The 24,023-nt window shown below is 34.9% G+C and overlaps 1 protein-coding gene and 1 pseudogene across 2 annotated transcripts in view; one reads left to right on the top strand and one right to left on the bottom strand.

Annotated features, from left to right (window-relative positions):
* LOC110031055 (UTP:RNA uridylyltransferase 1) overlaps window positions 1-15,315 on the bottom strand; it is a 37,184-nt gene extending 21,869 nt beyond the window's left edge. The window contains exons 1-4 of one of the 2 annotated variants that reach the window (XM_020734092.1): window positions 14,046-15,315; window positions 5,565-5,939; window positions 3,836-4,059; window positions 3,675-3,738 (exon numbers count right to left, since the gene is read on the bottom strand). In XM_020734092.1, coding sequence (XP_020589751.1) covers window positions 3,675-3,738; window positions 3,836-4,059; window positions 5,565-5,939; window positions 14,046-15,200 — 1,818 coding nt within the window. In that variant the 5' untranslated portion in view covers window positions 15,201-15,315. The remainder of the gene's footprint in view (window positions 1-3,674; window positions 3,739-3,835; window positions 4,060-5,564; window positions 5,940-14,045) is intronic. The other variant, XM_020734093.1, reaches the window with a different exon arrangement.
* A 1,805-nt stretch (window positions 15,316-17,120) lies between these two features.
* LOC110031061 overlaps window positions 17,121-24,023 on the top strand; it is a 32,550-nt pseudogene continuing 25,647 nt past the window's right edge.

Here is a 24,023-nt window from a genome sequence, read left to right as displayed (position 1 = left end):
TGCATGTGCACCTAGTGAGACAGGGTTTGTTCGTATCGCTAAAAACCTGGCTGCAAAACAAATAGGTGGTTCTAATGAAGGCCCTAGCCTGAACCTCCATGAAGTTGAATCCATTATCCAGTAAAAGCGTTCAACAGGTCATGTGTATTATGGCGGCAACTACAAAAATTTATGAAGACGTGTTGTATCTGCTCTCTACGAAGTTGCTTTAAGATCCAACCCGAAGAGAGTTTTTCATGACGATAACCCCTAACAGTAGGGTTCATTATTTACGTTATTTCATGTGAAAAGTGACACTTGAGGGACACCTGGTTTTTTTTCTTGTGAGACAATTTACATTTCTTGTTGCAATAGACATTTTTATTTGCTTTTGGTTATTTACTTTTTCATTCAGACGATGTTAAATTTGATTTGCAATTTTATTTTTCATCGTTATGTTTTCTATTGACCTCTAATTTTATTTTGAAGTTGATTTTGTTCATAACAATATATGATTGTAACTAATTAGTTGATGTTTATGTGTTAGCTACTTTAACACCGAATTACATGGATACAAATAGAGAAAGAAACGGAAGGAGAGTTGCAGCTGCAGTGTGTTTTGAGTATTATAATTCGTACATAAAATGCTATTTTTACATGACATTCTCGTACATTGGTGACAAATGAGTTAGGGAGTTGCTTGCAGGTCATCCAACGAAGTTTAGCAATATATTCCGCATGACACATGCGGTATTCATTGATCTGTTGGGGGAACTACACAGAAATCATTGACTTCATGACTCCACCAAAATGACTTCACGAGAGGTGTTAACAATAACCCTCTACATATTATCACATAATGAATTAATGTTAGGAATTTTAGAGCTATTTCAACACTCTTCCAATATAATTTGTAGAAATTTCCCAGTAATTCATCATAAGTCATAAAGTCAACAGATCCTACATTCAAACGGATCTCCCAGAGATTTCCTACGATGCACGATGGCATATTTTTAGATAATTCCTCTTCTTTATTACATTCAATTTTCAAATGAATATAGTAATTAAGTTACCTTTGTTTATCTTTTTAGAATTGTATCGGAACAATCGATGGAACACACGTGGATGCACTTGTTCCAAATAATGAGAATATCACATTCATCGACCTTGTGAATCACCAACGCAGAATATCACAGTTGCATGTGATTTCAATATGTGTTTTATTATGGTAGGTTGGGAGGACAGTGCACATGACAGTCGCTTTTTTTTTTACTTCAACACTAATCATTCTATTCACATTAGGTAAATATTATTTGGTTGATGGTGGGTATTTGTTGCAACGAGGGTGTCTGAAGCTCTATCTTAATACGAGATATCACATACCTGACTTTGAAAGAGTCAGCAATGTCACGCGGGGCATGAGAGAAATGATCAACAAAAAATACTCTCATTTACACGGTGTCGTTGAGAGGAAATTTGGAGTTTGAAAAAAGAAATGGGTTATACTTCGTGATATGTCAACTTATTCGTTTCTAAACAGGTGCAGATTGTGATTGTTACGATACTCTTTACATTATATTCGACATCATTCCCTCAACGACATTGATTTCTATAAGGCAGTTGAGCATCATTCAAAGGTCTCTCCTGACGCGTATGAATATTGTATTGGACAGTTCCTGTCACAAATTGAAAAACTTGTCATATGTCAAAAATAATATGCTCGAGACAAACACTCAACATGAAGAAGGTGAGATAACAGAATTGAGGGAACGAATTTCAGATTTTATAGTTAAAGTGTCATTGGAGGGAAAGTTAGTTTTTAAATTTATTAATTATAATAGTTGTTGAAAACCTTCACTATTTATTGTATCTGTATTTTATATAAGTCATGTATATTTATGTTTCTTAGGCATTTGATATTTATTGTATCAGTTTTTATGCAAGTAACATGTCCTTTTCCTTTTTGCATGTATTTTCTCCTGCTTGGATGACCGATGAGGCAACCATGGGAATATATGTATCCTAAATATTGCATGTCCTTTTTTGTGGGTTTGGAGATCTATGACGAGACGTTTGACCAAAATATTGAGTATTTTCATTTGATTTTTTTTTCTTATGGATGACCTGTATGTCGCTATTGGTTGGTGTCACATGTGAAATCCTAATAAAGAAAACCAGGTTCCTTTCTTTTTTCAGTGCTATGATTTTTTAGGTTCTTCTGGATGACTTTTTTTTGTGATATACATATCTGACACAAACGAGTTCGGTATTATGTGGGTTAAAGAGAACCAAAAACCCCTTTTTTATAATGTTCGTTGTCTTCTTGTAGTAACAAATTCGTTGGTTTATATATTGAATTCTCTGAGACCTCACAGCTGCATAAAACTTTAATTAATTATTTTTGTTATTAGTTTTACAAGTGTTATACGTGTTTACCTTCAGGAAAGATGAGCTCGAGGATTTGCGATAATTCCAGAGGACTGCACTGCTACTGCGGACTACAATGTTCCATGCTTCACGTCAGTCACATAGCTACGAAAGACAGTTTTATAGGTTCCCAAAAAAATCACAAAAAACTCTGACTATTTTAGGCGGGCAAATGAGCTGAAAGATTCCACCGGCGAGAATGATAGGGCGTGGAGAGTGTCCTTGGAGAACGACTTATCTAGCGATGTACACCGTCTGCATTTTAAAAAAATGTTATCATATTATTAATTGATATTTTAATAGTCATTTTCTTAATTTTGATAGTCATACTACTCACTGTTTAGTGAGACGTCTATCTTTATTTTGAAGTGTTCTGCACTGGATATTTGCTTGGTATAAATAGTTTTGTTGCAAAGAGCGTTACAATACATGAGCAGAATTATCATTTATCCAGAAACAGTTGCAGCACAGTTGTTTTCAAATTACAAAAAACAAACAGAAAGTCATCTTATCTGCAGTAGCTTCCTATCATAGTTGTTGCGCGCAGCTTATCAATAAGTTGTTGCTGCCCCAAACTAACCCTTAGCCAATTTGTTCAGATTTTTGGATTTTTTTTTTCTTTTTCTTTTTTTCCCCACACCCTTAAATCTTAGAGGTGATTTCAGATTCTTGTGCTGCAAAATGAAAACCTTAAACAGCTAGATGGCCACATCACTTTGTATGCACGTGCAAAGAAAGCTTATACAGAATATCTGAAACAACTACTGGGGTTCAGATGATGCAAATAACAAGCGAGATTAAATTTCTAATGAGCATGTTGTAGGAAATTCCAAAAAGGATTGAAAGATGAAGTTCTAATATGTGCCTCATAGAATGAAGATAGAATTGGAGCTTCAGATGAAGTGGTTAGATCAACATTAATCCAATCTAGGCTCAGCCAAATTGCTAAGGACATTACAAAGTTCATCCAAATTGAATAGTTCTCTCCAGTTCTCATAGAAGACAATTAATCCTGAAACTTCTTGCATCAAAATCCCATAAAAACTACTAAAAGACAGATTCAGGTTTACACCGAGTACCTTCATACTATGCAGGTACACCCATAATAAAATCATCAATAAAAACCACACTGAAAGCTAATATATTAAAATTTTCTTCTCTTTCTGATTAAAAACAGTTCAATAACAAGCAATGACAGCTAAATTAGAGCAACATGACTTTATTTAAAACACACACAGGAAGAGAACATTTAGAGGAGAATCTCACACCTGCAAACAAGGAAGAATAGCCGGTTTCCGTGTTTGTAAGAAATGGATGCACATCAACACATAGCTGTAAAAGTTTTTTCTTCTTTTTAGTATTTACAGAAACCGTTTCCAATGCACAAATAACTCAGATGAACAGTAAGTATAATTCTGCTGCAACTCACGCATAGCTAGAAAGGGTTCCTTGATATGTTTCATTCACCCGACGAGACTTGGCCCAATGTTTCACAACAAATGCTAACTGCCTTAATCTCTGATCAATTTGAGCATAATCCTTAAGAAGCTTGGTGTTGACAACAGCTAGAAGATTGTTTACACAGATATCACAAGAAATTCCCGTTGCAGGATCCATCATCTTTACAATAGGAACCCTAGCACGGGTAAGTGCCTATTATCATCCAACAAATCGTGTAAGAAATCAGAGTAAACTGTTAAAAAGTATGGAAAAAGATCACCATAGTGCAAAATGTAAAATAAATAAACCAACTTTGACAAAATGAAGTATTAATTAAAGCATGTAATGGGATATCAAGGCCAATAAACATATATCTCGAAATATAAATGAAAACCTCATTAAACAATAAAATAAGCAACCGTGATAAACTGACAATGAAGCAAGAAAAGAAGCTAGATGTCTCCAAACCAAAAGCAACTTCTAAATAGATATTTTATTCATGCCCTGCATAGAAGGACACTAATATATTCTAGGAAACACCAGAATACCATGTTGGATGCCAATTATGGTGCATCCCATTTAAATTTTAAATAAACAATAATTAGCCGTATCAGATCAGATAACCTTCCAAGTTCCAAAATGATACAAATAAGTTTCAGGGTAGAATGATCGATCATCATATATTAGCCAACTTATAAGAATTTTGCCATCTATAATTTGATATACGCCCTTGCTAAAATTGAAACCTCATTTTTTGCCAACTCACGGGTATAATAAGCATTCAGGATAAGTTTTCTCCGTCCACAAGCATCCTTGGATGTTTATTTTATTATTAATATAAATAAATGTCCATATGGATGTATTATGACGTGCATTTGAAGGTCACTCATTATATAAAGAAATTTTAATATTATATGTACATACACGCACAGGTGTAAATGTATATGCAAATATGTATATATATATATATATGTTTATGAGTTAGAGATATGCTCTTATGGCTAAAAGATTTGTAGTCCTAAATCTTAGCATTTCAATTATGTATTGTAGTTATTTAACAATTTTTTTCAAGGTGTACCAAGTCTATCCTCATATCCCGTGCATGTCTTCAATTCAAAGCTTTAATTCTAAAAACAAAAGTATGCATGAATTTTCAATGTTTTCACGGCTGATGTTCCTAGAACCGTCCAAAAAAAGGGATATACTCGGAACTTCAATAGGCACTCCCATGTTCCTTCTAAGGTAAGTTCTGACCCACAAAAAGTTAGATGCAATTAACTATGTCTTGGATCTAAATTAAACAGTGCGTTACAATTATTGGGGAAAAACCAAAATTGAAAGCAATGCTATGTGCAAATGATAAAAATCAATCATTGGAAAGTTCACCACATAACACTTGAGAAGACAAAATAATAGAGATGACACAAATTCAAGATACTGAAAAATAAAAAACAAATGAAACAATGGTTGAATTTTTAAAAGCAAGACATCATACGTGAGAGATTGGAGAAAACAAATCTGAGAACAAACAAACAAATTCATCAATAACAGGCCACAAGCCTATTGTGAGAGTGAGTGAGATTTAAAAAGCGGACAATGAGAAAATTTGAAAGGAATATCAAAGAAGCTTCCTCAAAGAAGAAATAAGTTTTCCTAGAACCAACAAAAACAAGCAATCATATAGAAATCAAAGATGAAAGAACGCAAATCTTACCTACCTGAACGTTTTGGAGATTACTAGACTTTAAAATATCAGCCAACTTCAATAGAATATCAAGCTTGCTTATCTCGTGATCCTTTATTGCGAGACAAACATCAATGTCACTATTTGAAACCCCAAACGAATTAGCACATGAACCATAGACATGGAGTTCAGCATCCGGCCATTCTTTCTTTACCAACTTCCTCAGCAAGAGTAACAACTGTTCTTGCTTAATTATTTCAACCTCTGAGGGTAAAAGAGACTTAAAAATAGAAAGGAAATGAGGTCCAAAACTGTCCAAGTCAGGGCGTCTCTGTAATTCTCTTTTTCGGATCCTGATTCGTTGGCTCGATACACTATAACCTCTAAAGAAATCCTTCCTGGCATCCTGCTAAATAAATCAAATTTAAATCATGAATAAAATCGCATACATTCAATTGTAAGTAAAAATATATCTAAAAACAATTTACTTCCATGTTGAACAATAGACAACCAAAAATAATTGATGTTGAAAAATAAAGATAAAAAATATTAATTAGTGCAACCCTGAGTTAGTAATGGAAAATGAAGATTTCAAAAGTGAAACTAAACTAAAGATTCCATGCTTAAAAACCGGGCAAAAATATATTAGGTCTACCAAAATTCACATAATAGATCCTAAAAAATGAATCTACACTCGATAATGCATAAAATATTTCCAAATTCCTACAATATAATTTAGTGAGACTAGCATCCGATCGAATTATCTATCATAAACATGAAGATGACCTGCCTTCAAATGCTTTCCATGGCGCATCAACTTGCCTTCAAAACTTCAACATACGCAAAATCCACAACAGCAAAATAATAAACAAATACTAAAACTTACATACCATTTCTCATGTTAAAAACCCATACAAGAGGAAGAAGACAAATCTAGACCAGATAGTTGGTACAGCATTGTTTGAACAAACAAAAGTGAACTAGCTGCATATGGTAATTTAACTTCAACTAACGCAAGGACAACAAACGGTTGGCTGAAACATTCAAAAGTGCTTACAGTTAAAAAAATGAGAACTTGCATATTAAACTTTCCCCAGAAAGCTTTTATAATAATGAAAGCCTGAAAAACATCTCAAAATCCTCAATAATCAATGTGAATAAACTGAAATGGCTTTCCTGCATTCAGCTCATAATACCTACTTCACCCAATGTCCCCCACTTCCTAATTTGATTATGAGAAGACTGCATGCCAACTGCTTCCAACAATCTTTTTCCCCAACTTACAAGCACTTTTACTTCCATTAATAATAATGATGACGACTTTTATGTCTTCGTCATTTTTTTAATAACAAGAAATGAGATGGAGGGTGGATGTAAAATATCTGTGGGTATCTCTACGAAGGTTGGGCAGCAATCCATCTTAAAACCAGCCTAATAAAATATGCATTTACATTTTTTTTTTTCGCAAGAGGGTGTTTGCAGCAACTAGTGAGGTCTGGTGTAGAGCTGCTGGCATGGATTGGATTTGCAGTTTTACTGCTTGTGAACGGGGGTGTTGACATACAGACGGGTGTTTGGCTGTTGTGGGGAGAATTTTAAATGATCAGGGACTAATTTAAACAGGAAATTGATATTGATTAAGCCTCAACATTTTACTAGCCTGGATTAAGATGCATCTATAAGTAATCATTATTAGGTATATAATTGACAACTATTTGATCTTGAAAAAACAATACTTATTATTGTTTTCAATTTTAAGAGTGCGAGTTGAATATGTCAATCCTTCCAGAAAAATAAAAGTAAGCTTGTCTAATTCCAAGAGAAGTCGTCTGTCTCTTTGTACCGGAGTGAAGCCTTATTTTCTCTACTTCGGTGATTTCATTTATCGTCTATTTCACTTGATAATTTATTACTGGCAAGTTTAGTGCCCTTGATTTATGGTTACAAAGTGAGAGATCCAATATTTAATTTTATGAAATTTAATTTGTTTGCTAGCTGACTATATTAGTTTCCAATTCTTACAGAAATTCTTACATATTTACAATCATCTTTAAATGGGATAGCCATTTCATTACTAGTTGAGTTTAAAGACAATTACTGCTTGCCTTCTTAAGGAAAATGAGCTATTGGATTGACTTAACGATGTCTAAATCCTAAATTTTACTTTACATTAAACATACTACACATCATAATTTGTATTAGGAAACCCTAACCATGAGCTATCCTACATCAAATTGGTACCTACGATTTTATCATGTTGAATAAACAAAGGATTCTTATTAGGTCAATAAAAAAAAAAATCATTTATGAAATTTGGAACGGATTGAATAAGTTATGGTCTAGAAAGCAGATTGTAATTATTAAATAAATTAATAGGATGCTTGATTACTTTGACAAAGTATTTCCTGTAAAATAAATCAACAGTCTAACATGAAGCATGCACTCGAAAAAAAAATGATTACCATCCAATGAATACCACACTGGATTACATAATCAATTTTAAAGTTGCAATCAAAAAATATTTCTAACATTACACATTTTGAAAACTACACATGCTTTGTCTTTAATGAAAATAGAGTCTCCGTGTAAATGTCAAGATGAACCACTCATATATAATGTAATTAATCAATCAAATGAGCAATCTTAAAATATAAACTAAGATGAATTCTTTGTCTATATTGCTCTCATAATGGATGATCAAATTGATATAAACTTTGTTTTAAGTTCTTAGTTTCCTAATATATCAATTCATAGGAAGAACTTTACAGAAAAAGGTAGGTTGCATGATATTCAAGAATTCATTAATAACAAACACCTTAAAACAAAATTAAATTTTCAAATAATATTTATCTCATTAAATTCTAATTTATCAAAACTTATATTTAAACTAGTCATATTAACTTTCTTTAAAGAGGTCATCTATCCAGAGAGTTATATTCATATATTAACTTTCTTTAAAGTGGTCATCTATCCAAAGAGTTATATCATAATTGTATGATTTTTCTACTCTAATTTCATTTGAAATTCATTTTCAAAAATTACTTGCAGGTCATTCATAGTAATTCTTAAAATTTATATTAATCTTTTAGTATTTTATTACTTACATCACTTGCAAATTAATTGCACAACATATGCACGAATTACACAAGGATATTTGCATGAAACTAACTAGTATGATAATTACAGACTTTCTACTTACATGGACAAGAAGTATGTGGGGCTTAAGTTCAGTGTTATGATCATGGTGAATTAAGAAAAAGATTCCATATTAGACTTTTACGAAGTTGAATGCAAGGCAGGCAAGACTATTTAAGTTTGTGAGGTTGAGTGGACCCAATGCCTAGAAAATTAGACATACCCAAAAAAAAAATTCTAGCATAAAACAAACTTTCAATATATCTATTTTGACAATATTTCATAAACATACTGCTAATATATTTCTTGAATTCTACTCTCTTTCCAACTATTTGTTGTGAATCTACATAGTAGATACTTCCATGCAACTTCTTTATCAAGCCATTCCAAATTGACGAGATGCTGTTTGTTACTAATGATGGATTGCACGCGTATCTTATTCACTGACAGGATAACGCTAACTGTAATGATTCATGGATACACTACAACATGCTAAGAATTTATTTCCAATTTTTTAAAAAAGTATCAAATGGTAAATTCCTTAGAGCCAAATTTATCCATCAAATCCTGACGATTTGAAGAAAGACTTCACACTTATTTTTATTAGAAATATCACAACAAGAATAAATTTATATATATTTTATACATGTTTCATCAAATGGTTTCATTTCATTTGTTCATTTACTAATTATTTGTCATAATGGCATACTGGAGATGAAGGGCAAGAAAGGTATTTTCTAGATTGAGGTTATAATTTATCCGATTGGTGTGGTTTCAACAATTATTTAGTATAGCTTCACTCTCCAAAATAATTGAGGAGGTTATGAATTATGATGCAATGCTATTGGAATGGATATCAAAAATTTAATTTGCTGGAACCAATATTTTCATTTTCAAGTCAGGTAAATTAATGTGGTGGTCTTTAGAATTGTGCATTAATAAATAGAAAAAGAAAAGAGAGAGGAAAAAGTTCTGGGCATGCAGTTGTAGTTAAAAAAAAAATTTATGTGAAGGTCAAGCAAGAATCCAACTTATCCAATGCATAAGATACTTGGTGAACTTGAAATTGATAATTATGGATCAATATTAGCTAAAAATCATGTGGCATCTAGAAGTAATGAGTTTAACCATCTTGAATCCATTATGTAAGAGAATGGTAATTTAGATGATGACATATCTTGAGTTATAAGTTAAAGACTAAGCTAAGAAAATATCTCATGAGGATTATGCTTAAAGATGCATTCAAAATTTTGTTATTAGACAATTTTTGCAGCGTCAATATCAGCCATCTAAAAGAGTATCATGTGTAGAAATGAGATGGCATCTTTAATTTAAAGATCCTGATATAGAATTATAGTCACCCAATCTCCATAAGATCATTTAGATATTTCTTTCCAAATGTACTTAAGTAAATAAAATATAATTCCCCCTTTGATTCAATATTAGAGCAAAACTTGGATGTCATCTATGACTCCTCCTCAATTAGAGGACACTGAGCCCAGAAATCCATGAATGGATTAGCACCACTCATATGTATACTTGAAAGAGACCCCTAAAACGTATTTATTGCTTACAAAAATAAATGTGTAAGTAGATGTCTACTAGCCCTGAAGGTTGCAATATTATGCCATGGCACCAAGGCAAGTTGCATAAAGAAGACATTATTCATCTAATCATGCTAACTTTTCTTGCAACCAAAGCCCACACTACTCTATTTCCCAAAGATTATGATGCCCAACATAAACCAGAACCACTGCTAGGTTGCATCCATGAAGACGTCAATAAAACTGAATTGGATGTTAGAAATAATTTTTGGTTCTCCAAATCTGAAACAATTAGGCATCTTTATCTCAAATTTCCAGTTATATATCTTAGATATTTAGTTTTTAACCAAGTATTTATAACAAAAACAGTAAATAACTTAATTTGGAAGTGTTGCTAAGGTTGAAAATGACTTCTCCAAAAGGAAAACATACAATAAAGGGGAAATACCAATGTTTAAAATTACGCAATTTGGTATTGAGATGTTTTTCATTCATGAGGCAAGGCATAAGCCTTGAGGCGGTCTGAGGCATAAGCCTCGCAAATTGAAAATTGTATAGTTAAAATAAACGAGTAAAAAATATATAATAGCATCATCATAATTTATAAATAAATAAAAGGAATACACATTAAGATCATAGCACGATAAAAAGTGATAACTTTTGATTAAAACATACCACTCAATAGTGAATTCCGATGTCTTTGCATATCTAATACTTAAATTTTGATCGATGTATTTTAAGGGGCATTTACATAAAACATGACACAAGTTTAATGCACTTGCATATCTCACACCTAAATTTGTTTAGATAAGGGGCAACGTCGATATCTGCGTTGGTTGTGGTGTTCGGTGTGTGAGAGTGTGATGGGAGACATAATCTTACGGGTTCAAACGAAAGAGTGGTAGGTAGCTACGGTGGTGTTGGCAGCAGAAGCATCGGGCGACATTGGTGGCAAGAGAATCAGGTGGCACTGGCAACGACTTTGGCGGCATCATTTGATGCTATAGGAGGCGTCATATGGTTTGTGAGAGCGAGATAAGAGGATGTGGGAGATGAAAGTTTACAGGTTTGGCATCAGATAATTTTAAATAACAAAATACTTACATCGAATACGAGACAATCACCTCATCGTTTTTTAGGCGAAGTGGGCCTTATTGCGTGTCTCGACAATTTTGAGGCGTACACCTCACGCAATCCAAGCAAGGCGTACGTGTTGATGTGATAGATTTTTCAATTGTGCAGACGTACCTCTCTAATTTTCAATTTTAAACACTAGAAAATACACCACAAAAGGCATCAAGATTTATGTAACTTGACTTCAACCAGGCATATGATAGAGGCATGATGATCTAGTCTAGTAAAAGAATATAAAAGCAATAATCATGATAAATTAATTAAAAGAACACTAACCATCCCTTCCCAATTCCCAAATACGCCCATACTCAACAAAAAGAAAGACCAAAAAACTTCTAAAAATGAGATTACCATACAACAAGATGATGATAATCTCCTTCAGCAAATATAGAAAACAATGTGGTTTATCTCAAAAGCCACATATTACAAAGGTAAAAGAGATTTTCTTCTTTTTCTCGCATGTAAAGCCAAAAATCATAACTGAGATAGTATTTGAACCCCTAATAAAGGGGCATGCCATGGGAACTTCCAAAGCTTACAAATCTAAGTTGACAAATCTTTCCTTATAATTGTCAAAAACCAAATCATTTAAAGGTTCTCACGGGGAAATTAATAAGGTAGCATCTCAATTTAGAGATCTTGAGGTAGAATTATAACCATAGAGTTTCCATAGTAATATTTCGGCTATCACTTTCCACATATACTAAATTAAAAACAACAAAATGAACATCAGAGTAAACGCAAAACAAAATTCATGCATAGACAAGTTAAGCGAAAAGATGAAATTTTTAAGATATAGATTGGGGTCAATAGAAGACCTGACAAAAACCTGTCGTGTCGGATACAAGTCAACTCAAGTGACTCAAAAAATAATTTATTCATGTCAGGTCGGGTTCAAGTCAAACAAATAATAATGATTTAATTATATTTTTTAATAAATAATCATATTAAGTTATTTTTTTTATTCTTACTCAGTTTTCACAACCAAAACATGTATCACATCGATTTTGGTTATAGCTGACACTAGTCCACCAAGACTTAAATATTTACCACACCACTTCAAGTTGTGTTCGGGTTTTGTCAAGTTGGGTGTGGCCCAAGTTAAAATTTTAACATACTTATTACATGGGTCAAGCTCAAGTTAACCATATCTCTGACAAGCCATTTTCATATTGGACTCGAACATGACTTGTGAAACCGAATTGACACCTCTAAATATAAATATAGTAAAACTTTGAAGGTTGGAATATTAAAAAATTACATTAGAATGGTAGAAGAGCAACATTCATTGAAGTTAAAATCTTATATAAAATATGTTTCTAGTGCTTTCAGCATTTACAACATGAGGTACTTATAATGCACAAACAAGGTAGATGGACCTAATAAGTTTGAAAATAATACAAAAGTTGTGTTAGGCATGAGGTAAAATAGTTACACGTGAACTAATTTTCACAAAAATAATTAACACCATAGTCAATGCTAAATAAAAATAAATTGAGAAAGATTCATTAAATTAACATCACAAGGTTAGTATAAGGGTGACAATGAATATGCCATTGACGTGTCCTCAATTCCCAAAGAGGAAATAGAAAAAAAGCCTTTTCTTCAAGAGGGAGCTCACGAGGTAAAGAAACTCAACTGCTCGCGAAGAAGAAATGGATAAAGGAGCTTCCTGATTCACCCCATGACTTGAAATTGCAACATATTATTGACATGGAAGTATTATCCAAATGCTAAAGTAGTTTATCAGTTTTTCTGGCGGAGATTTGAGTAGTATAATTTATAAGATAGCATTCATTCAATTTTTCATATAAAATTCATCTATAAATCTCATATGGAAGTTTCCCAAAGGTTCCATTCATAATTTTGAAGGAGGCAAGCTAAATTATGAATAGTATGTGTCAAAAATTGGCTAGACATGTCAACTCAACTTGAACTCAGCTCAAAAAATCTAGCTTCGAGTTGACCCAAATAATTTTCAGGATGGGTTCATGTTAGAAATCCTAATCTCTTTAATATTTTGGGTCGGATTCAGGTTGACACGTCAACCCTAAATTGACTTGAAACAAACTTGCTAGCCCGAAATTGACTCAAAATCAACCCCCAGGAACCCAAAATTGGCCTATAGTTGATCCTAAATTAACCCAAACAGTTGTTATGACTTATGTTAAACGGTTTACACGGGTCGAGTTCTAGTCAATGAGTTGAAGATGGGTTTTATTCGGGTTGAAATTTCTAACCTATTTAATATTTTGGTTGGTTTATGGTCGTAGTTTCGAGTCAGGTCAATTTCAAGTCAGCGAACCCGACCCATGAACCCAATTTGTCTCCTATAATGAAAAACAAGACCCCAAGCTCCAAATTTTATGCCAAAAAAAAAGACAAACTTTTCAACAAACCTATAGAATGGTAAATAGTGATTCTTCATTTTGTTTATTGTGTGTATGAGTGTGTTTTTTCCTTTTAGCAGTTAGGATACCAAAAATCAAAATTTATGGTACATTGGCATTTAATAGTTGCAACCATGTAAACAAAACAAAAACTTACCACGTATTGCTAAAAAAACATGAATCCAAAATGCCTAAACAAAAATGCTAAAAACCAAAATGCCAACAAAGCAAACAATTGCATTATCAAGTAACCATGCAAATGAACATAGCAACAAGCACGAGATAAAGAAAAGGTTAGTGAAATTTGATTACCTTACCCCGCAAATTTCTCTTCTCTTTTGCCTCTCCGGATGGCTGTTGGTCACTACGATCTGCTGTAAGCTGTTCTCCTAGCAAATCATCTTCATTGGAAGCCTCATGTTTAGAAGAAATTTGTCCAATTTCAACATGATCTAATTGTTCCAAAATCTGAAAGCTTTGTTCATCGATTTCATTATCCATCAAATCTTTATCAAAATCTCCACTAGATTTCTCTCCCATGAAATCACAGTTGTTCAGAATAGGACCAGGGTAATAAGAGTGAGAATGCTTTTCTCTATAAACACTATATCCATTTGGCAATCTTCTATGCCGTGCATCATTATCCAAGATCCTACCGTCCCTTTGCTTCTCATCTTGTCTCCCTGTCCTCTCTTTTTGAGATTCCAATCTCTGCAACATTTTAAATGCTGCTGCACTCCTGCCTTCCTCATTGTAATCAGGCCTCCACTCAGGACGACCATGTGGTCTCCATTGCCGGTTAGACCCAGCAGAACCAATTTGACTACGGGAAACACCTTCCATTTTGCTATTAAATTTAGCCAAACCGTCAAAGCCGGCTTTCCCAAATCCAGGGGGAGGTCTAATAGAAGCTATCTCCTCTTGGCCCCGATAACCAGTCACCTTCTTCCCGCTAAGGTTTCCCGTACTATTAGAAGCCAAAAACCCGTCATGAGGCGGTCGCGGACAACCCTGACGGACATTACTGTTCAATAGAGCGGAACTATGTGGAATGACTTCACTCGGAGTAAACCCTAACCTCCCATCGTCCATCGGGAAGCACCGCTGCCCTCCCGAAAAATTGGGATTCCTGACATCAGGAGGAGTAAAGCCCGGGGGTGCCCAGGAGGTCGGGGAAAAACTCGCGGGCTGGGAATGGGCCAATAAGCTATGAGGAAGGAAGGAAAATCCAGGAACTACTGCAGCGACGGCGGGGTCCTGATAAGGAGGAAGAGCTTCGTGGGGAAGAATAAGGTGTGAGGAAGAGGATGACGCTGCTTGAGGCGTCTTCTGAAGAAGCTGGAGAAGGAAGGAGCCGTCGAGGGTTTGTGGATTGCCGCTGCCGGAGGAGGAAGTGGAGGTGGAGGGATGCTTAACGGGACTAGGCGGCCCTTCTTCGAAGGAGTGCCTCCTCCGTGCTTCCGCCATGCTTAAACTCCTCTGCTATTCCGATCTCCCTCACGTTTGTAGAAAGAGATCTAGGGCATCGGGGTGCCGGTCTCACCTTCGATCTGCACAAAAAAACTAACTTTGGAAATTTACATACGTGTCGCGCACAGTTGTTAAGTATGAATTAAAGCTATATAATAAAATTATATTTCATTTTAAAAAAATAAAAATATTATTATTTTTATATGATAATAAAAAATTAAATACTATATATATAAATATGATCGTTCAGATTTAAAATATGTAAATAGATGTGAATGGGGTACTACGAAAATAAATGGGCATTTATATATCATCGAATTCATATGTATTTACATATTTTATAATTAAACTTTTCTTTTGAAACTTTTACTGTCCAAATCTTTAATATAAAATAAAAAATATCATTATTTCAACTTTTAAAAATGAAATACAGTGTTAGACATGTAAAAAAAATTGGAATTGATTGGTGTGTATATAAATTTTCCCAAATTTTTAGAAGATTTATGTACATCCCACTTAATTTATATCTATTTACATGTCTAACACCTTAACTTCATTTTTTATATATGGCAATTTTTTTTAAAAAAGTTTAAATAATTATACTTTTATATGATATAATAATTTTACAGGGTATAAATGTAAAAAATAAAATATGAGTGTTTAATACCTAAATATATAAGAATTGGGTGGTATTTACTTTCTATATTTAAACTAGACAATTTTTTTTCTATCACATAAAAGATATTGTTATTTAATTTTTAAGAAGTTGATTAAATATTTTCAGATAGAGATAAAATGATATATATATATATATATATATATAAAGGAATGGCTAGAGGCTATTATACGAGCATCCAGCCACCCATAATGCTTACATAGACATAGATATATTCTGAATTACCTTCTCGAAAACACGCATAGAGAGTTAGAGTTTGTGAAGGGATGAAAAAGAGAGACTGTGTGAGAGAAGTTAAGAATGTCAGAGAATTCCCTCGTGTGAGGATCCAAAAAGAAGAAGTTTCCTTTTATTGCTGTCATAACCTTCTATTTATAGAGGTCTCAAAATATAGTTATACAGAAAGGAAAGAACGGCTACTCTAATTGTCCAAAGCATTAAACCAACATGTTTGTTGAGTAAAAAATTACATTGTAATGCAACTATATATTTGATGTCAGTAGACTATCTGATTTGTGAGTCGACCGACTATGCCAACTGTCTAATGTTCGAGTTGGTTGACTCTATCGACCGACCAAATGTTTCTCAGCGATATACGATAATTTGACAGAAGCGTGCTTTCACGTGCTTGTGCTCTCTCATTCGGCGGACATGTTGGCCAGAAAATTTCATTGATCGAAACTCTATGTCGGTCGATTCCGCCCTAAAGGCGATAGGTTGTTTGCTTGTAAAATTTCAATTATGTAGTTTGAAGCTTCATCTATACGTCTCTATTCTTAATCATTTGATCTTCTTGAGATTCATGCTGGCATTTTTTTAGTATACATATTAGTTCCCAAATTTTTCTTATTCTTGATGGCAATAGTTACGATAAGGACAAGAAAATTATTAGACGCCAAATGGTACAAAAATCAGAGAAACTAATTTAATAATCAATCCTCCCTTGTTTTTTTTTGCCCAACGGATTCTATTAATAGGGCTTGAGACTTTGTGCCCTTTATTCCCTTATCTGCTCTTTAGACCTTTCGATCGATGCCATGGCCGAAGATTTGTACATGCAAGATATGGACGTTCGCCTACTAGCCTTGGGAAGCTTTCAACTTCCTATAGCTTCCACGGTGGAGAACAAAAAGAAAATGGTTATAAGGAAATAAAAGCAAAAGACACCTGAACCTAAGCCGGTCGACCTAGTCGCCTCTTCGGTTGGCCCCAACACTCATCTTTTGAAGAAAACATTGGCGATGGACCTCCATTTGACTTCTAGTCTAAGTGTTGGTGGGGCAACTGAGGAAAGTGAGCAAGCTGCTCCTCCCGTAGAGGGAAGTGAGGGTGGTCAGGAAATGTTGAATGAAAATTCGATCATCGATCCTCCCACACCCCATTTTCAAAGTAAGGATGGAGGTGCACCGGCTTACAGAGCGAAAGAACTCTCCATAACTATTTCAGAAATGAACCAATTTGTTGGTATGTGAAAATTATTTCCTTCAACAATTTTTTAATAATCCTTTGACCTCATTTTTAATGTAGATGATTTGATTGCTCTGGAGGATTGCACTGGCAGCTAGCCATCGAAGAACATTGTTGATCCCCCCCTCCCCCCAAACAACTACGGCTGCACTCCTTGGGTTAATCGTTGTACCTCTGGGATCGATCGCTGCACCTTATCTATCGACTGGTCAGGTTTTATCAAGATCGTTAGACCCCTTCAGCAGCTCTCACTGAAGCATTTTGAGAGCCTACAACTTTCCTCCAATTCAATGAAGCAACGAATGGTGGAAATGACCAGTCCCTAGGTGAAAGAAACTGGAGACCTGCTAATGCGCCTGCGCCAGAGTGGTTGGTTCGATGTGAGCTGCTGGAGGTAGAGTTCACGGAACTTTAATGCAGGTCAACCGACATTGTGTGGTTCGCGACAGAGGTTGCAGCACTTCAGGGTGGCCTGAGTGACGTACGTGACGAGTTAGAGCCCATCTATGAGTCGAATATTTTGTGTAATTTCAATCAAGTTTTCAACTGGATGGACAACATGAGGCTAGGTGGAGAGCTAGTTTTTTAAAGGATGCTTTAGCGTGGGTATGCCTCGGCAGAAGCAATGGAAGGCCCCTCTATAATTTTTTTCCTTTGTAGCCTTAATCATATTATTTGCAATAAAATAGTATTTAATTGAATATGAAATGAGATTTGGTGTGTCACTTATCATTAAGAGACACCTTGATTTCCAGACTCACTCCATAAATAGGGCACGAGGTTGCTTTGCATCCTTTACTCTTTCAAATTTATTTTCTTAGTCTGTTAACTTTTCTTTCTTCCTTCGTATTTCAGTTGTTTTCTTCCTTTGTGATATGATACCCCTAAGTACTCCCTCATTCTCTTCGGCTCATATCATGTTGTAGACTCATTGATGCTGCCCATGGGAGATGTTAAAAAGATGCAGAGGTTGTACATTTTTGACAACACGTTGTCCTTCAAAAAGTGCAGAAGTTGGAACGCCCGACGAACAATGTTGGCACAAACTCGGTCTTCTATCAGGATTAGTTCAAGTACAACCTTCAACTGCTTCTATGCTCCAATTTGCGGAGCGTTTTCAATAAGTATGGAGTTATTCCAGTACACGTCCTTCTAAACCTCATATCTGTCATTATGGTTTTTGTCATTATTTACTGTCAAGAAGTCATCCCCTTGTTGATCAATCTATTTATCTACTTTTATTCATTCAAGGTCGACAAAGAGGGCTTTTTCATGTTTTATGTTGGGAAGAAACTCCAACTACTTGGAGTAGAGAATAAGATAAGGAATTGCAAGAAACAGTTCATGGTTGATTCTTGTTTCAACGACTGAGGAATTTTGACGTGGTTGGCAGACAAAATAAGGGCCAAGAAAAAGTCAATTCCAAAGGACCTGCGCGTTGTCAGGGCTGTGTTGGATAGGCACCAACTCTCAGTACTCTAGTATACTGCCAAGAGAATCGTGAATCAGGTGTTGAAGGCTGAGATGACTTGGGATCTCTAGCTGACTTCAGATACTGTTGAAGTTGCATGGGCAAAGGAGGTGTGAGAAATATTAGCTACCAAACAACAAAAGCTAAAGCTTCCTTCATCGATAAGTAATCTACTAAAAGGCACTACTTTAGAGGGTCAGCTTTTTAATGTTGTTTCCCATCAACGGCCGATACTAGTGGGACAAAATTTGTTACCTCTTGATTTGATACCTCAATCGTCATTTAGAATACTATGAATGATGAGGTTACTATTATTGTTGATCTCGTTCGCTTGATGCGAACAAGCAGAGGAAAGGGAACCGCTTCTAATAAAGGATTTTTTGAAGGGATGGAGGCACCCAACACTTCGGTTCGCTGCACCACTTATCCATCCATCTTGCTCCCATCTGATCCACTATTGATTGCTGCTCTTCCTTTCGACTCTCGGTCTGCTTGTCCGTTGCTGACATCACTTTTGGTTGAGGTTTAATTTTTCCTTTTTAGTAGCCTATGGTCTAGCCATAGGACTTTCCTGTTGATTATTCCTAGAAAACTAGAAAAGGAAGCCTCACCATTAGAAACTCTAAACACCTCTTTGCTCAACTTGAAGTTCCACATATTGATCTTAACCTCTAGCACTTAGTATCTGGAGTCAGTATGAATGATCTCAAGGAAAGTCCCCATATGAATGTTTGACCATAGGGTTACTCTGGGTGTTGGTTTGGAGCTAGTTCACTCAATTACACTCACTACCACCTATATTCACTTGCAACCCTAAACTCAGATTTGTTGACTTTGATCCCTTGATCTTTCGGGAGACTCATATAGTTGGTCCCCTATACCCACTAACCCTAGGCTAGGATTTAGCTAGGACCAGTACATATAGGACCCAAATAGGGATTTCATTGGTCCATAGCTTATACATGGTGGTTGACACCCAAATTCTACCAAAATCTCCAACTTAGCCTTTTGCCCCAGATCCACCCAAATTACCTAAATGCCCTTGAAACCTTAAATTTGACCAAAATTCTCAATTTCACCCAAAAAACCTAAATTTGTTCAAAAATTATTTCAAACCATTTCAAAATACCCAAATTGCCCAAAACCACCCAAAATTATCAAAATACCCCCCAAATTTGCCAAAATTACAAAAATACCCTTGGCACCCCAAACTTTTCCAAAACATCCAAAGTCACTTCAAATGTCTCTAAAACCAATTTAGACCCTTAAATTGAACCCAATTTGGCCAAGTTGACCATTTTGACCAAAACCCCCAAATTGTCTTTAAAGGCCTCTTTGACCCAAACCCCCAAATGCCTTTAAAGAACCAATTTCCCCAAATTCACCTCAAATGTCCATCAATTTGGCACAAATCCCTCTCAATTTCAATCCTAAACTCAAATTCATATTTCATTTGATCAATTTAAACCAAATCCAAGCCTATAAACCAAATCCAAGCCTAATTGCCTAATTGATCTATGCTTTGAGCTCAATTTTGATCCAAATCAAAATCCCAAATTTTGGCCCTATGATTTAATCACACCTAATTGAACCCCATAGCCTACTCAATTTTCCCAAATTTGGATCCTAAAATCTTCATAAAAATCTTAAACATCAAATTGGATCTTCAATTGGCCATGATGAAGCCTCAATTTTACTCAATTTCAACCTACATTCAAAATCCCCAAATTTGCCCCAAATTGGCTATGTCTCCAAATTCCACCAAATTGTATCCCCTGACCCCAAAATTGGCACTCAATTGATGTTGAAAACTCTTCATGACATTCCTATAGATCATTTTCAATCATCAATTTGGACTTAAATCAGCCTTAGCCCAACCTAAACCCAAGTCTAACCCAACACCCCCAAATTGACCAAATGTCTAAAATCCCTCTAATTGAACCTCCAAACCAATTCAAAATCACTCCAAATCTTTTCCAAACCTCTTGTGACAATCATTTACACCAATTTAATTAATTAATTGAGCTCAATGTCATGGTTAGCCTAACCCAAACCCAACTTATAGTCATTTTAACCCAAATTGAACCCATACACAAAATTTGACTAGTCATGCCTAAGACACCAAATTGATGACACCAAAGCCACCAAGTACACCCTATGGACCAGGCTAAACCCACCTAAAATAGCCAAGATAATCTATGGATCAATGGTCCCTTGATTTAATGGATTTCACCCCATTCTTGGCCTAAACTCAAATATCTTGGCCATCATCACTTACCCTTAGGAGTTAACCATCATTAGCAACCCCCTGGCCTCCTTGAGCCCAAAAGTGACCTGAATCTGCCCAACCACCACCTCAGCCGTCGGAAACAGCCAGCCCAAGGGAGCCCCAAGTGGCCAAAACCCAAAATTAAAATTCCCTGAGCTGGCTAAGTCCCATTGGCCATCAAAGCCTTTTCTTCCCTCCACCTCATCAAGCTTTAGCGCCCAACTCCCAGCCCTGAGCTCCACCAGGCAGCCATGGATTTAAATTGACCTCTCTAATGCCAAAGAAGAGGGTGCTTGGAACCTTAGGGAAACTCCTAATAATTTTCTCATAAACTAAAACTTTATCTTTGAAAGCCAAACAAAATAATTTCTAAGAAAATCCTATTTTCTAAATTTAAATAAATATTTAAATTAAATTAAATTTTGGGGAGTCCACATATTGTCCTCTAACATTATAATCACCTCACGGATATGACACTCTAAACCCTCAAAGTCATTTGAGTTGTGTTTAATGAGTTATGAGATAAAGTGCCCCAAGGGCAAAATAGTCGTTCTAAATTTTGGTGCCTTAATAAAAAATTTAGGATTAACCAAGGGAAAATGAGATTAACCAAAGGAAAATGGGTAATTTTGATCTTAATAAATATGTTTGGATGATTGAAATACAATGAGATTAAAAGGTAGAAACTCACTCACCACCTTTGTACAACATCAACAAAATCATAATCCTCTTAATCTTCAAGACTTAGAAGTCAATTAAGATCAAACGATTCTTAAGTGATGGGCTTAAGCTAGAAAGATGATAATTTACTTTTCTTGAGCCTAAGATTGATGATGACATGACCTTTCAACAAGAATACATACCACTTAAATCAAAACCTTGATGATCACCATTTCATCTATCATGATTGTTAAAGGCTTAATAGTGACCTAGACTCAATGTCTAAACTCAATTGATCGGATTTTGAAGATAATATGATTGGTGATTAACATCTTTAAACACTATAAGCCTGACATTAATTGTGGGAACCACAATCTTAAATAACCTAGACTTGCCTTAGGGGCACCCACTTACATAACTCTTAAACAAAATATCAATTGATTAATCGAGTATCATATCCTAGAGATAATTAAATTGTCAAGTGTCACTGAGCAACGGGGTAGTCACACTCCAACCTTGGATGATTAATGAAAAAATATGATAAGTACAAAATGAACTCGGAATATTTCAAGAGATCTTCAAAATGGACCGGGGTCATGCCTCGAGCATTTTGAAATCTATTGGACATTATGAAGGGCAAATTGAACTTGTCATATTTTGTTCTAAAACCATCCACTAGGATCTTCTAAGATTCAATAAAGTCATAACTTGGGGTTTGGTAGCTAAACCTTCATCTACTCCTGCAATTTAAACTCCTTGTAAAATTATATACATGCCTTGCAAGTATTGACATTTCAGGTGGTGGAACTAGAAGACTCGCCAAATACGATCGACATGTATGCTTTTAAATTAATGCATTTACCTTTATAAACTTTTTATTTCAAATTTGAATGTTAAACGACGATGTTACCATGCCGTCAGCCTGCATGAAAACCAAAATTGCTAGGATAGCCGCAAAACCAAAACTAAAATTAACCAAGATAAAATTCACCACCACAACATTCAAAATATAAGATAACTCAAAATTTAATCACAAACATTAAAAATAACAATTGCAACTAAATTAAGATGTCTCTATTGGATGATCGAGAATCTCTCGGAGGAGGTAACCTACGGTTGCTAACGAAACTTCCCACAGTCTAAATGAAAGTATGAAACTCATTGGGTTGAGTTTAGTAAATTCATTTGGAATAAGTGAATCCAAAAGAAAATAGTGGTACCGGAACTAGGGAACAGTAGAATCCTAACCGGTGTCGCTCTAATCAATTTTAATATGCCCCATAATATTTAAAGAACTATAACAATAGGGACATATGATTTAACATTATAACCTGACATATTTGAAAACTTAAACTTGTCACAACGAGGAGCTTAGAGCTAGCATCGTGGGCAGCACCGTGGGCAGCACGACGCACGACCATCTTCAACAACAAGAGGATCTACAACATCATATCTTCTTCTAGAATTAAAAAATAAACAATAGAGTTTTGAGGTTGTCTGCTTATACAACATAAATCCTTACCTCATCTTTAGGCTTTTGTATAGCTCTGCTACACAATATAAACCTTAACTCATCTTTCCGAGGTTGTCGTCCGTCGCGACCTAAATCCTCCCAACTTTCAGGCTATTTATGTGATGCTATTTATGTGATCATTTCACATAAATGTAAGCCCTAAACAAACAAAATTTGCAGGATGAAAATTTTAAATAATCTCTCTCCAAAATTGAAGACAAACTATAGGGTAGCCTGGGAAGTCACTGAGGTTCTCCTCCGGATCTATGACATCCCCTAGTTCTTCCTCTTTTATATTCCACATTAAATGTTCTAAATTTGAGTCTTTCCCCTTTCACTCCTATTTGTCCGATCTTGTTGAAAAGTCTCATCCATTTGACCTCTTTGAAGATAATATTTCTTAATTTTTATCGAGAGTTTTCTTAGGTGGCTTCGGTTATCTAAAATGTAATTAACTATATGGGATTGCTCTTATAGGAAGCTTTTCAAAACCAGCTTAATATAAACCCTATTTAATTTTTTGTATTAAATAGGAAGACTTGTCGACAAATAAAATGGTTTCGCAGGCTAAACGGATGTTATATATTTCCTAGTTTATTTGATCGAGCCTCATCCTCGAGTCTTGTGTTTATCTTTCGGAATAGATATAGGGTTTGAGGTATAGTGCTCTTTCATTTAAACTTTGAAAGATATGAGATCAGTTTGATTTCATATTTTTCTAAACATATGAAATCAAACTGATATATATATATATATATATAAAA

The sequence above is a fragment of the Phalaenopsis equestris genome, unplaced genomic scaffold (genome assembly GCF_001263595.1).
Source record: "Phalaenopsis equestris unplaced genomic scaffold, ASM126359v1 Scaffold000765, whole genome shotgun sequence".
Taxonomy (NCBI): domain Eukaryota; kingdom Viridiplantae; phylum Streptophyta; class Magnoliopsida; order Asparagales; family Orchidaceae; genus Phalaenopsis; species Phalaenopsis equestris.
The sequence above is the reverse complement of the archived record's forward strand: the minus strand, read 5'-3'. Positions and strand labels throughout refer to the sequence as shown.